Below are 13,986 nucleotides of genomic sequence, written 5' to 3' on the forward strand. Positions count from 1 at the left end.
TCAAGAAAAACGGGCACTTCCGCATTGCACACCAGCGTTCACCATATTGAGGTATCAACTGGGTCACCGGATTTCAATAGCCAGCTGTGCCTCACGTCCTTTCAACGGGGCCCACATCGCTGCTTTGTAAAGAAACAAATAGTACGTACATTACCTGCCTCGGGAATACGCGCTCCTTTCAATCTCATTCTTTTCTCATCTTCTCTTCTCAATTTTTTCACCTTGGCACCCGAATTGTTCTCTTGTATTTGCCCCTTTCATCTTTCAATTTACCCTCGTCATTCATTTTTATAATTCTCAATGTGCATATAAATGTCTCCTCACCTCAAGTGTACGTGAATTCCATCGTTATAATCTGGGACTCGAGACCATCTGCGTTTCCCTTCTCCCATCGCCCCTCACAATCGCGTCCTCATTATTCGTCACGATCGCCCATTGAGCCTGATAAAACCCCGGAAAAATCATAAAAATCCGAGTGATTGAGAATGGGACGGTATAGCTGCGGTAGTACTGCGTGGCAACAGGGGAAAAAACGCCTCCGTGAAAAAAGAAGGAATCTGAAATTCACCGAAACGAGAACACGCGAGAATAAAATACGAAGAAAAGAGGGGAATGGGTACGGGAACAGAGAGAGAGACAGCGAGTGAGTGCGAGGGGTGGTGGGAGGTGGGCAAAGAGAGAAAAGGGGGGGGAGGAAAAATGGTCGGTGTCCAGTCGGAATGGTTAAAGATGGCGGTGGTCGAGAGAGGAGAGGAGAGGAGAGAGATTGGATGAGGGTGAAGGAGAGGGAGAGGAATGGTGGCGCGCGCGCGCTCTCCAAGTTGGAAGCCCCCGTGGAATGGTGTGGGGTAACTTGTGACGCAACGAGCAAAATCACGTGACCAATCCGTGGGTAGAGCTGGCTCTAGCTGGGGCAGTGTGTGATCTAACGTTTTGAACCAGTTGGTTTAGTTACGCGTCGGCAGCTGCTGGGAATACCCCGTTCCCTCTCAACACTAGAACTCTCTCTCTCTCTCTCTCTCTCTCTCTAAAAAAAAATCGTTAAATGAAAAACAATAATTAAACTTTATCGGAAAATATAATTGCCAGAGGAATGGAGGAATCTTAATCAGTCGCTGGGTCACTGGGGGTGAGAAACTGGCTTGGCTATGACTTATCAGTCAGTCTTTTTCTCTCTCCTATCGACTCTGGGACCTATCATCTCATCCACTACCGAGGTACAAACAGTGAATACTCTGAATAAGATACGATATACCACGATTTACTGTATTTTTTCGTGTACACTTGCATTCATACACGGACTCAGCAGTGAAAACTATGTTCCCCTTGCTGTGTAACACATTGAGGCTCTGGGTTCAGAGGAAACACTGCAGCGAGTCCGATGTGCCATCGGATTTTATTTTTAAAGATTTAAACACGTGGAGGTCCATTAAACCATTTGTTCTATTTCTGAGTCACACGCCCTGCGGTGGCTCGCCTCGTGGCGCTCAACCTTTGGCAATTGTCTGTTTTCCTGTTAATCCCCTGGATCGCTTGTTTCATTATGGTTTGCTGGAAATAATCACTTGAAACTAAAATGCTGGAGCTAGCCCCTCACATCAGTTAAATAGTCAAAGGAATAGTTTAGCTATTTCACTTCCCGCCAGGCAAAAGTGGTACAAGAAATCCAACTACAACACCGTTCACCTTCCATTACCTGTCCTTCTCCCATTCTACAAAATCTCCCTGTCCCACTTATACTTTCTAAATCCACTTACTTTCGTAATCGACAGATATCCAAACCCCAAGCTGTTTCTAAACGCTCAAACAACTTTGCCTTTCTCGTCTGCACGTTATATACTTTACCTACTATAAATAATTGCCCGTTTCTCCTCAATTTTTCTCTTTATGCATTACCCTCTTTTTACTTAATTACCCGAGCTTAATTTTTCCCTCCACTAGTTTATGTCGACACAATTGCGCCCTATTTTTCTTTCGTAATCATGGAGAATTAGTGCTAGAGATAATCTAGCAACGTGGATCGGTATTTGAGAAGGTGCAGGTGGATTCCACACGAACCGAGTGGTGATATAAAAGCTTAATATACATACGCGCGAGTGAGAGAGATAAACCCCGCCATTTTCTCTCACAGCCGAGGCAACCCGGCGGCCATCTTTGCCACGCGGTCGCACATTACGAATTGCTAATGGAGTTTTCAAACACATTCCAACGATTTCCCCGGTTTTATCCGCTCCATGTTAATTTTTTTTTTTTTTTTCAACTCCATCGTTTCACCTCGGGAATTTTTTTAGTTTTCATTCCACACTGGACAATAATTCGCCGCGCCAGGAAGGCCATGCACGTTCGTGCGGTGAACACACTTCCTGTCCTTCGTCACTGCGTATATGTGTTACGCGATTATTTGTCCCGAGAAAAATAGCCCCCCCCATGGAGATTAAAATCTGCCATTGTTTCGCCGATATCTTGGGAGCTCGAGGCACGCGCACACATCTTCCTGAGAATTTAATCGGTGGATGGTGGCAAATGATTGAATAGGAGGAAGTCATTATGAGCGTACCGTCAAATTAACGGGTAATTTCAACTGAAATTTCAACTGAAATTTCAACTGATCAATCGATTTATCTGGACGTGAATATTTATTTGAGACAGCAGCCAGAGTGAAATTAAAACGGCGCCGCTTACGCTTTCCGTCCGTGAAATGAGGAAATTACTCGTTTCGCCCCGAGAGAGGCCCAATGAGACACGATTTACGCTCGCACGGTCACGTGGGCTTGATTCAATCCATATTCTCTTTTTATTTCAACTCGACAATGTGGCTACTCTCCCCCGTCTATTTAACCCAATTAGATGAAATTAAGAGTGATGAAATGAAGAAGTCACGTTACCCCGCGTCGTACGGTATAACGGGCTAAAATAAATGATTAAAATTCACGATTACAGCGGACAATTCGTTGGCGCGATGCACACCCGTTGTCTCTCAGTGTGCTATTTTTGTGTGCGAATGGCTGTTTGAATTCAATTGAAAAGAATACGTTTAACCGACGGTGGCATCACCCGTTGTATTACACTACTGCCTGTGAAAACGCCCTGCGGATGACATCACTGCTAAGCGGGTCCGGGGCATATTCCACACACCCGGTTTCCAGGTAAAAAAAGACCTCAAAAGAAGAAACAGCAAGAGTGTGGAAGGGCGACTGGATTTTTTTTCACTTCTCCGTCTCTCTCCTCCAGCCTAAGAGAAAAATATAAAAACGCCTGGGAGTTGAGACGCTGGAGAATGAGAGAACGACTTGGGTCATGCCAAAACGTTGAAAAGAAACGAAACGTCGTGGAATAGGAAGGAGGTGGGGAGAAAAAAAAAATGATGGGAAAGGGGAACCAGGAGTGCGTTAGGGTACAAAGTATGTTGTTAGAATGGGTTAGCCTTGGGACGGAAAAAAGAAACCCGTGCACAACCAGCAAATCTCTCTCTATTCCATCAATTCTTCCATGAAGAAAGAGCTCCGACAATTATGCGCAATGCTGCATTCGCGAAAAATCTATTCTCACCGCACTGATAATGCAGCGATGAATCAGGAAAACTTGCCGACTCGTATAAAATATAAATATATTTTTCATTTTTTTTTTTTTAAACATCGGTGTAAAGTTGGTGGGGATGAGTATAGCGCGCCCAGGCTATTAAATAGTTTTATGATAATGTTGTAATTGGAAATTACCCGTTGCGAATACTTGTCGATTATGAAATGGTCATTCCTCAAGGTTTCTCCGGTTATTATTCTACAGGAAGATGCGTTGTCTGCAGTTATCTGGTGCTAGAGTATTATCAGAGACACGGCGATGATATAGCCTCCGAGAAAAATGTATTCAACTCATTCGTATCTACTTGGTTAGCAGGAATAATGCCACTCGGGTGCCAATCCCACTGGATTATTTAGCATGACATTTTGTTCTTGCAATAAAACAAGTTGGTTGTGGGGAAGCGTCGGAAAAAAAAAATTGAGAACGAGTTCTACGAGGCGGGTTTTGTCGAGCCATAGGAATTCGTCCCTCCTCTGCTACCTGCCTACTTTAGATACAAATTCAAATGCGAAGGGAGAGAGATTTTGGGGATATGCTGGGAACCCCCTTCGGAAAAGTTTCATCTGCCCGTCCCACCTTTTCCCTCAAACCGAGGGCTCAAAATGGCCGATAAAATTGCGAGCCTGCGGGGGTGCGTAGACCACGCCCTATCAGGGGTTTAGGGCCCCTTTTTACGCATGAGAATCCTTCAAGGACAAACCAAGGACGACCCCCACCACGTGGGATGCAACGGTGCGGAATCAATCGGCCATCATTGCTCATAATATCATTAGTATTGATCATTCGGTTCTTTTTTTTTTATCATTTTGTCGGGGATTTTGCAACAATATTGCGAGATTGCGTCGGGCTCTCGGTTCTTACTTGTCTTTCTATTTATCCCCAGCCTCGATCACTCAGTGTTTATTTCTCTCTGATTCATAATGACTTTGACAATCAGATTCTTCTCAGCGTGAAACCAGGTCGGGAATTTTTTTTTTTTTGTATTTAATTTCAATTTTTTTTTCCTTCAGAATTTACGATGCTTCGAGGTCTTATCGGAATTTATGCTCTGCGAGGGGAAAATTAATCAATTTTTCGTCATATGTTGGTAATGAATTGTGAATTATGTGGGTATTGGTACAATTCCTTCCTCTCTTGGTGGACAAACTGGGAATGGGATGTATAGAAGTTCAGGAAGAGACACCCCTTTACAGACATGGCCAAACTGGTTATACGCATCGGGTTTTCATTGAGTTCCCCTCCAACCTCTTTTAACTGTGGTTTTTTTTTCCCGATCTTTTATTTCTTTCTCCTCTCTCATTTTTTTTTTGCTTCTCTGTTTCCTGGGCTATCACGTGCGAATCCCCTCTCTTGTTGGCCTTGGAATATCTCCGAGTGACCGTTTCCGCAATTGCAAGACACGACACCCCTCTGTCCCCTTCTTGCAATTTTTTTTCTCATCGAATATGCTCATCTCATACATGAATGGAGAATCCAAGAGATCGGCTCGTAAATATATTTATCTTTCTTCCTCGTACTGTGCGAAGGTCAGTGCAAGTAGATGGTCAATCGTAAATTGCTAATATCACGGCAATGGGTGAATTTCAATGTTAATTACGTTGTTACATCAATTAAGATGGAGCATCTCAAACTAATGGACTCTGGGTTGCCGTTTAATTTTAGCCCGGATAACCAGCATTTCGTCCCATTTCCGTCTCTTCCATTCCAACGAATCTTCCTTCTACCCCACAGCCTCTGGGTCCAATTTCCCTTTCAACCCCTTGCGAACCTCTACATCAACACTCAGGCCTGTTTACACAAACTGATGGACCTAGCCCAGACAACTCCAATCAACGTGATACCAATTTTTATTCAGACTTTTTACTTCTTGGCGCTGACAACGAGGTACTTCCGGTAACCCGAAGAAACCCTATAATATTTTCCATTTTTTCAATTTTACAAAATTGCTATACAAAAAAAAATCGATGGCTCATTCACATCAATGAAATTGATGTCAATCAATTGCGGGGTAATTACGAGAGGGTAATAAACACCAAAAAATGGAGTTTGTCAAGCTGAATTGAGCAATTGTGGAGCACCAAAATAACTCAATAGCTGAAAAAGCTGTGGCAATATGGCTAAGTCACGACGAAGGTTAAAGAATAGGCGGGAACCAGGGATTTCCGGTAGAGGCAGTTTGGCAGGCTCGCAGATTCTCCCTAATTCCCCTCAGGTTTTTCTGGCATACCACCTCCACCGACATGTGTGCCAGTAGAGTGCCAACACCGGTTCGCCTTGATCCCACCGTTCGCATCTTACGTAAGCGACTTATCAATCTACGCCGATTGATGTAGAAAATTCTCAGAGATTAATTTTAAAAAACCGTCAACAAAATGAAATTGTGAAAAATCTTTGAATGGCTGGGCCATGCTCTCACCAAAGTGTCTCTTTCCTCAATGTCCCTGAGAACATGGAACCGTTGCTCGTCCCTCCATGACGTCAACCTCCCTTTCATCAGAGCAACCACGTGTTTATTCGAGTCTTTCTTCACCCGGCGATAAACACTCCCTCCCCATAATTTTTTAGTTACCTTTTTCTCTCGTCCCTTCGAGATGAATAGAGAAAAAGTCGATGGGAAATAATGTCTGAGTGTTTATAACGTAGGTCCCCGTTGTTTCCAAGGCTCTTTCTCACCTACTCATGGACACATTCCCATGTCTCTCACTCGGTTTATAACAAAGGGACCTGAAACGGTTGCGCGTGTTGCCGGTACATTTTGTAACCGATTTGCCTCGGCTCTATCCCTCTTCCTTTACCTTCTCCCATTCTTCGTCCCTTCACTGTACTTTTCATTGCTGGATATGCCGAGGGACAAGTGTGCAGAATTGAGGATGAGATATACGTGAGCAGGATTTATTTTCAATGGGGAGGTCAGCTTGTCCTGGTGATTTGTCAAAAAAATAATTGGATGTATTTCCTCAGGTTCCTTGATGGGGCAACCACCCCAATTCAATCCATCAAATTTTCTCCTAACGCACTTCCGGGATAATTATTTATGTGAAATATTAAAATATCAAAGCCTTACGTATGCTCCTGCATACACCTCCCGGTGCATTGACGAATTATTATTATTTTGTACAGTGTATTAACTTTGAATATTTACATATTTACATACATTATTGTTTTATTTATTTTGTGCATTGATTACTAAATTTCAAGCGACAGCCTTCTAAAATTGAGATGTGCATTAAAAAAATTGAAATTATACTACTGATTAGATAATTCCAATTTTGGTAATGATGTTGTAACGAGAGCAATTATATCACATGTCACATGTCAATGGAACATACTACGGAGGTACCTAAAAATTTGAGAATTTGGACAATTAATCCATGAAAATATATATACAACTGATGTAATTGATGTAGAAATTGCGTTGTAGGTATTGAGATATTTTGGATGTATTGTCAACGGCCTGACGCAGTGATCCATAAATTGAAGGGATTAAATGGGATAGGGATACCCGAGGGGTCACATCGCTACTCGGTGTATCGGTATCATCTATATCCGGTAACATCCACGAAAATTAATAGCTTGTTATCCACACGTTTTGATACATGTGTGTACCATCCCCCTCGAGTTTTACCTTCGTCTTATCGATTTTGTTTTAATTCGGCGGATACACGTGCGAATTTTTCCAGTTTAAGTTGAATTTTCTGAAAAATCATCGGACACTCAAACAATTTTTTTCACACACCATAAACCATTCGAAATAAAAATGAGATAATCAACGAATCGCTAGTAATAATGTACATATGTAATTAAAATTCTAATCGCCTGCGCTTCAACCCCATTTTTCATACGAAATTTATCACCCCGTTACCCAATTAAAAAAATGATTCTCGTCGAAAGCCTCCATTTGCCATTGAATCTGACAATAATTGAATGATTTTCAACAAAGCGCGTATCATTTCAGATAATCGTTCTGCGATTCGAGAAGTGTATTCACCAGAATTAATTGCCTACACCAATTTAAATAAAACGACGTGCACATCACCCAGAACACCCCCATGAGAATGACATCCCACACTTTTCATCATTTTCGTCCATAAAAATATTCATCCTGGGAAGAGAGATGAAATGACAGGCATAAGGTCAATATTTTTTTCGTATTATTATTTTTCGATTAACCGAGATATTGAACAATCCCCAAAAGAATAGATCTGGTGGGTTGGTGATGCGTAGAGCAGAATATATATTTCTTGTCATCTAGAACTCATGGGTAACACGCACGATAAATAGCCCGGGAGAGCACTTGGTGTACGTGGGCTGTTAATCATGCGTTTGTGTCACGGGGTTGCTTGTATGCATAATGATGTATACAAGGCAGGAAGTGTATGTATGAAACGAATGATGGTGGACCCCCTTTACTCACGAATCTTCAATGTCTCAATAGAGGATGATGAGAACGTTAAATTGGAACGTATTAAATTTGTACCTCATTCTCCCTTCTGTCCCTATCACCAGTTATTTATCATCCTTCTCCATTTACTTCTTCTCTGGGATTTACTTCACGTGTCACTCCTATTGCTTGAAAATTCGTGTCAGGAATCTTTATCTTTTGTATTTTCAGCTTCACTGTTTGGCATTGCAGTTAGTTTTCAGTGTATGTGTACCTGAATTATTTGCATGTGTATGGCATTACTTCGGTGGGTTGTGATCTAATGTGTATGCATAAGGCAGACGAATTTAAATATATGCATGTGATGTGCATACACCATATGCATATCACCGTACGGTCTTGCGGTGCAAACTCAAATGCCTGCCCTTTTCTCCTCAGCTTTTCCATACCACCTGGCAACTTTTGGATACGATTCAAGTATTTTAAAATATACTTCAGTGTGCCGTGAAAACACGGTTTGAATCTCTTCTATTCGACCTCAATGCAGACACTGAATATTCAATATTAATTTATCAATTATTTATTCAAGGTGTTGTAATATTTCTTTGAATTTTGAGTTTATCATCACAGTCGCTCGTTCATTTAAACATTTTACAGTCATAATATCTTTTATTAATATTATTTATTTATTGATACACGACAAATCACTGGCAATCTTCTCCATTATTATGAACAATTCGAATAAAATCAGGTAATCCAAGTGAAAAAACAAAACGTTTGTGGAGATCTCAACAACTAGTATATCCATGAATTTCTCGTAAAAAAAAAATTAATTGATAAATATGATGATGAGAAATGTCATAATTTAAAATATACACCGTACGCAGCAGTAAAAGCTACTTTGAAGCCTATAATCACCTGTCAAAGAAGTAAAATTATTGACGAAAATGATCAAATGGAAATGAACACTCCGGTCTACTGATGATTGTATAATTTTTATTCCAGCGTAAAACTTGTTATTCAACATTGTAACTCTGTAGATGGCTCGTTAAATTAAAACGGTAATTTATTAAAATTGATTTCCAAGCTTTCTAATGGATGCACTAGGGCTCTTAGACATCTCGAGAATGCAATTGAACGTGCCGATGTGTGGAAAGCGATAACCTAGTGTGCAGCAACTAGGCCCTCCCCTATTCTGTACTGCATGCAGCCCCCCACCCAATTATTCTTCAGTTACAAAACAACTCTGTCGCAAGTTGGTGGGCGGTTTTGAGAAAACCGTTAGACATTTCTCCATGGTCGATCACGTACGTCGTGGAACTTGTTACGCCGAATAAGGTGTACAAATAGTTTCCAAATAAATTGCTCCTTTACGAAAAGAAAAAAATAATCCATGAGATGGTTCTGTTAGGAGCAGCTATCCCAGAAATCCACCCCCTGAATAAAAAATATAGAGGGGTGTAGGGTAACATCGACAGGTTTTTATTTAAATTCATGTAGGAGTAATGAATATTGTCGAATGTCTTTCTTGGATGACAGAGCGACTGTCTGAAATGATAGACGTCTTCTGAAAATTAATTCCTTACAAAAATAATTATTCTTTCATTGTTTAACGACGTAATAAATTTTGTTTAAAAAACATTCGCCGTTCAGCCCTTTCGATGAATGAAATCATTTTTCATTGGTGTTCATTTTACCCCAGCATCCCTTATATGCAAATAATTAGATAAGACACGGAATTTTTTTTACGGAAATATATCCTGTTGTCCGTCGGGTGACCAATAAATATTTCTGTAAATATATAAAGTTCCTGAGTAATTAATTAGTTAATAATGAAATCTCCCTGAGATTTTTCATCTTCAGAATAATAAAAAATTTGACGCCTAGAATTTTTCCACCTGGCAACATAAAATAGTCCAAAAATAGACAATCTCTACGATTTGACCACGTTGCCTACGATCCAAGTAATTTCATTTAATTTATTTCGATTTAGGTGGGAAAATGTCAGGTGCTGGTTGATACTCGAGTTTACCTCCAGCAAGTGACCAATGATGGTATGAAAATTATTTTTACGCGACACTTGGGAATGCATAACGAAGCCGAAATAGAGTCCGTGGCTTTTCGGTATTATTGTTGAAACACTTTGACCTCTTTCTTTTTAGGACAATTGGCTGTACTCGTGTGATTACCCGTGAAGAAGCGTCTCCAAGGCAACACCCAACCATGTCTCACACACGTCCAACTATAAATATAACAAGGAGTGAGACACTCGTAACCTTTGAACACTCAGGCGACTAGCACTCTCACGTATAACGTAGCCGTGCATGTCATTTCTGTTTCAGAGAGAAAAAAAAAAGATATATGGTACAGTTAACAATGGGACTTTGTCAATTTCTTTTTTTTTTTTTCTCTGGTGCCTCTCTTTGTCTCTGACAGAGTCAAGCCGAGAACCTATTTAATGCTCGCTCTTGCTTGTCCCGCGTGTTGTTTGGTACATTTTATGTGCTTCTGCGTGCATCCATGTGGTATATACACTAGAATTGTGTACGAGTGTGCCTGGCCTACATTCCAACTGGCGATACTACGATGTGGGTCGCGGGCTTCCCTCGTTCTACATTTAACGTCATTTATTGATGCACTCAGCCAAGCTACTCACCATTACCAGGATTTTCAGGGACTTGCAATCAATATTATAATATTTTTAAGATTTCAATCCTCAAAATTGACTGGGAAGAGAGAATCAAATGGGGAATGGTTTTTATTTGTATTAATTACTGCAATCAGTCAGGAAACTCACGATTTTCAGGATTCTCAGGGATTCGTTATCAATATTATTCATATTTCAATTTGGACTTTAAAAGGAATTTTTTTTTTGATATTTAAATTTTCAGTGCCCAATTTTATTTAAAGAGTAGAATGAACTACTGAACTAGGGATGTGCGAGAAGTGTGACGCGGCATATGACCGTTACATAACTGCCGCATGACCGATTTATGATGGCATTACTACATCCAACAAAATAGGTCATGATCACACGATTTTATGACACACCATATCAATGATTTATTTCTTTAAAATGCTATTCTTTAATCAACCAACAATTGATTCCACACATTCGCCACGGAAGCAACAATAAAACCTTCTGGACTGAAAAAAAGGGAGAAAAAGCATTTTTCGGTATCGACATGCGCCAAAGCTCTCAAAAACGATGAAAAAACTGTTAAAAAAATGTAATCCCTTAAAAAAAAACCCGAAATTGGAACTCATCAATTGGAAAAATCATATATAATATTCATCATCAGCCAATAGCGTCAGCCAGATTGAACATAATTGAAACATAATTGAAACATAATTAAAACATAATTGAAACATAATTGAAACATAATTTAATACCCAGCAGGAGTGAAAAAATGCCAATAATTGGTACTGGTCCTCCGAAATTATCATTTAGTTTCACGAAACGAATTGAGGAGTGAGGAGGGTCTTTGAGCTTTCTAATAAGGGCCTGTGGCGCTATAAACTTGAAACTGCTGTATGAAATGTGACGGGACATCCCACGTGCACTGGCCTCCTACATCTATAAAACTCCACCTTCTTCCAGGCAAGACATCTATAAAACCCCTTCTCATTTTCAGGCAAAAAGTTCTCTGCAACGCCGCACGCTCGGTGTGCTGTTGCGTAACCATAAAAAAAGGGGATTTCAGCCTTGAAGCAGACATCGTTACCAACTCTCAGGCACTTGAGTGGAAATCAGCTATTCTTCTGACATATCAACTCATCTCCAACCTAACCCGTTCACTTGACACGCTTTTTTACGATTATGTTATTTCTTTGGAGGAATTCATAAATGGGAGAAAAAATTGCTTCATGACTCGGGAGTTACAGATACCATCGCATGTGCCAGAGAATAGATCGGAAAAAAAAATCTATTCCAATCGTTTTTTTTTTTGTGAAGTAAAACACATACTTGCAGATGACCTAGTAAGAATTTTGGAAATACTCACAAGGAAGATTGAGCCGAAAAAAAAATTATAATATACTGCAAATATATTATTCATTATTCCTTCATTATTACAAATGGAAATTCTCAACTTCAAAAATAGATGACAGTGGCAAAAGATTTTTTAAATGAAATAAAACTATCGGCTACTAATCCACAAAAATCGAAATTTCCTATCAATCAAATGTAATTCTAGATATATAAAATGTCATAATATCGTAAGTATGACTCAGAGGAGGCGTTACCAGACTGAGTTATCACCAGTACTTAACAATGTCGACAGTGTTTTTCTTGATTGATGATGATTTCAGATGCGTGAAGTACATTAAATCGGAAAACACGGAAATTTAGAATTTTCCATGGGCCAATTTTATCAGAGTATCAGCTCCACGTGGATATTTCAATGCTGAGAAATCGAAGCGACAATCATGATAAGGAGTAATCCCATTGAGGCATTGCACAAAGAACGATATCTACGATGAAGAATATGAAGGAGGGGTTGAGAACAGATCATGGTCGAGCCATCGTACGATATCGTTTTTATGCATGTATTCTCGATATTGCATTCGAGGCGTTATTCTCTCATATTTTTCCATCCAACTTTGAAATATGTTCCACGAGAAAATTTATATCGCGACGACAACAAAACCCTCCAGCCCGCCGATTTTATTTCACACGAGGTACCAACAATTTTTTATATTTTATTTACTGTTTTTTTTGCTGCACCAACAAAAATTTTTAATGAAAGAAAAAAAATCCTCGCTGATGCATCGTCTCGGTGGGTTTATCACCGGATCATTTGAATCTTCAGTAAGTCAGAGATGTGGATACATGGACATATACCTCAGAAGTTTTCTTATGTAACAAACACACTGATGTATACTTTGACTCCTCTGATGCACTCATACGAGCGAAACACATCGTAAAATAGATTTCCCGGAAAGACATGGGCATAACGTAACTCTCATATTCTTCTAGTCGGTGATTTAATTAATTATACCGAAGTGAAATTCAATGTTCGAGTGGATGAAGAGGAATTGCTGGGGATCCTTTAATCCAATCGTTTTACCGTGACTCGTTTTCCGTCACTGCGTGAATTAATAAATGAGTTGGCCAGATGGATGAGACAAAGAGGAGGAGATTTTTTTTTCCCCCAATTAATAATATTTCTCATTTATCCGAGAACAAGGAAATTATTCTCCTGCCTAGAAGAAAGAAATTGTATATTTCTCTCAAAACGGTGAAATTATTATTATATTGTCTTTTTCAAAGAATCTCTTCGTGTTTCAAACTCAATGTTTTTTATTCTATTCGTCACTTTTTATTCGTCAGGATTGGTACATTGAAAAAATACTCGACTTTTATGCCCTCATCCTGGGAATGATTTCGTGTAGTAACACCAGACTGAAGCTGTTGAGTCCAGAAAAAAAGGGAGAACAAACCCTGTAATGGGCTCGTTACATTTATCCGTATCAGAGTCAGCCCCTTTGTTTCTCGGTCCTTATCCAGGACTGCCTGCAGCCCTTGTGATATCACTGACATAAAACCTCCCCTCTCAGCCATTAATCATTCTCTGAAAATTAAAAACACCAATTGAAGAACATTTATTTATAACAATTACTCACCAAAAATAGATTGACGTAATGACAAATATTTTATTCGCATGTTTCTCTACTACTGTGCAATTTTTTTTCCTGGCCGCGGTGGCGTTGAAAAAAAAAACAACAGTTTTGTAATTTTCCATTTACAGGAATAGGATATTTCAACAGAGTAGAATTTATCTGGCATTTAGAATCTCTTTGCGCATGACGGCAACTATGCCGTTTGTGCATGGTTATTAGTTAGCGAGTAGTTAGTGACGGTACAGAGGCCAGGCTAATCTAGGGGAACCTTGAGGATCTTTCACATTTACACGATCATCCGGCATTTACATTCACTAATCCTCGTTATATCATTTACGGATACCGAGAAAACAATATAATATATAATACAATAGATTGCTACTTGAAAAAAGGAAATACTAATA

General features: G+C 39.8%; 1 protein-coding gene and 1 long non-coding RNA gene across 2 annotated transcripts in view; one reads left to right on the plus strand and one right to left on the minus strand.

Annotated features, from left to right (window-relative positions):
* The window catches only part of LOC105273475 (uncharacterized), a 26,531-nt gene extending 25,969 nt beyond the window's left edge, over positions 1-562 (minus strand). Inside the window, exon 1 of the mRNA XM_011315928.1 lies at positions 325-562. Coding sequence (XP_011314230.1) covers positions 325-392 — 68 coding nt within the window. The 5' untranslated portion in view covers positions 393-562. The remainder of the gene's footprint in view (positions 1-324) is intronic.
* The window catches only part of LOC105273474 (uncharacterized), an 18,290-nt gene extending 6,220 nt beyond the window's left edge, over positions 1-12,070 (plus strand). The window contains exons 2-3 of the long non-coding RNA XR_892904.1: positions 7,535-7,712; positions 11,596-12,070. This is a non-coding gene — a long non-coding RNA (uncharacterized lncRNA). The remainder of the gene's footprint in view (positions 1-7,534; positions 7,713-11,595) is intronic.
* Positions 12,071-13,986: the final 1,916 nt, after the last annotated feature.

Source organism: Fopius arisanus, unplaced genomic scaffold (assembly GCF_000806365.1).
Source record: "Fopius arisanus strain USDA-PBARC FA_bdor unplaced genomic scaffold, ASM80636v1 scaffold00005, whole genome shotgun sequence".
Taxonomy (NCBI): Eukaryota; Metazoa; Arthropoda; class Insecta; order Hymenoptera; family Braconidae; genus Fopius; species Fopius arisanus.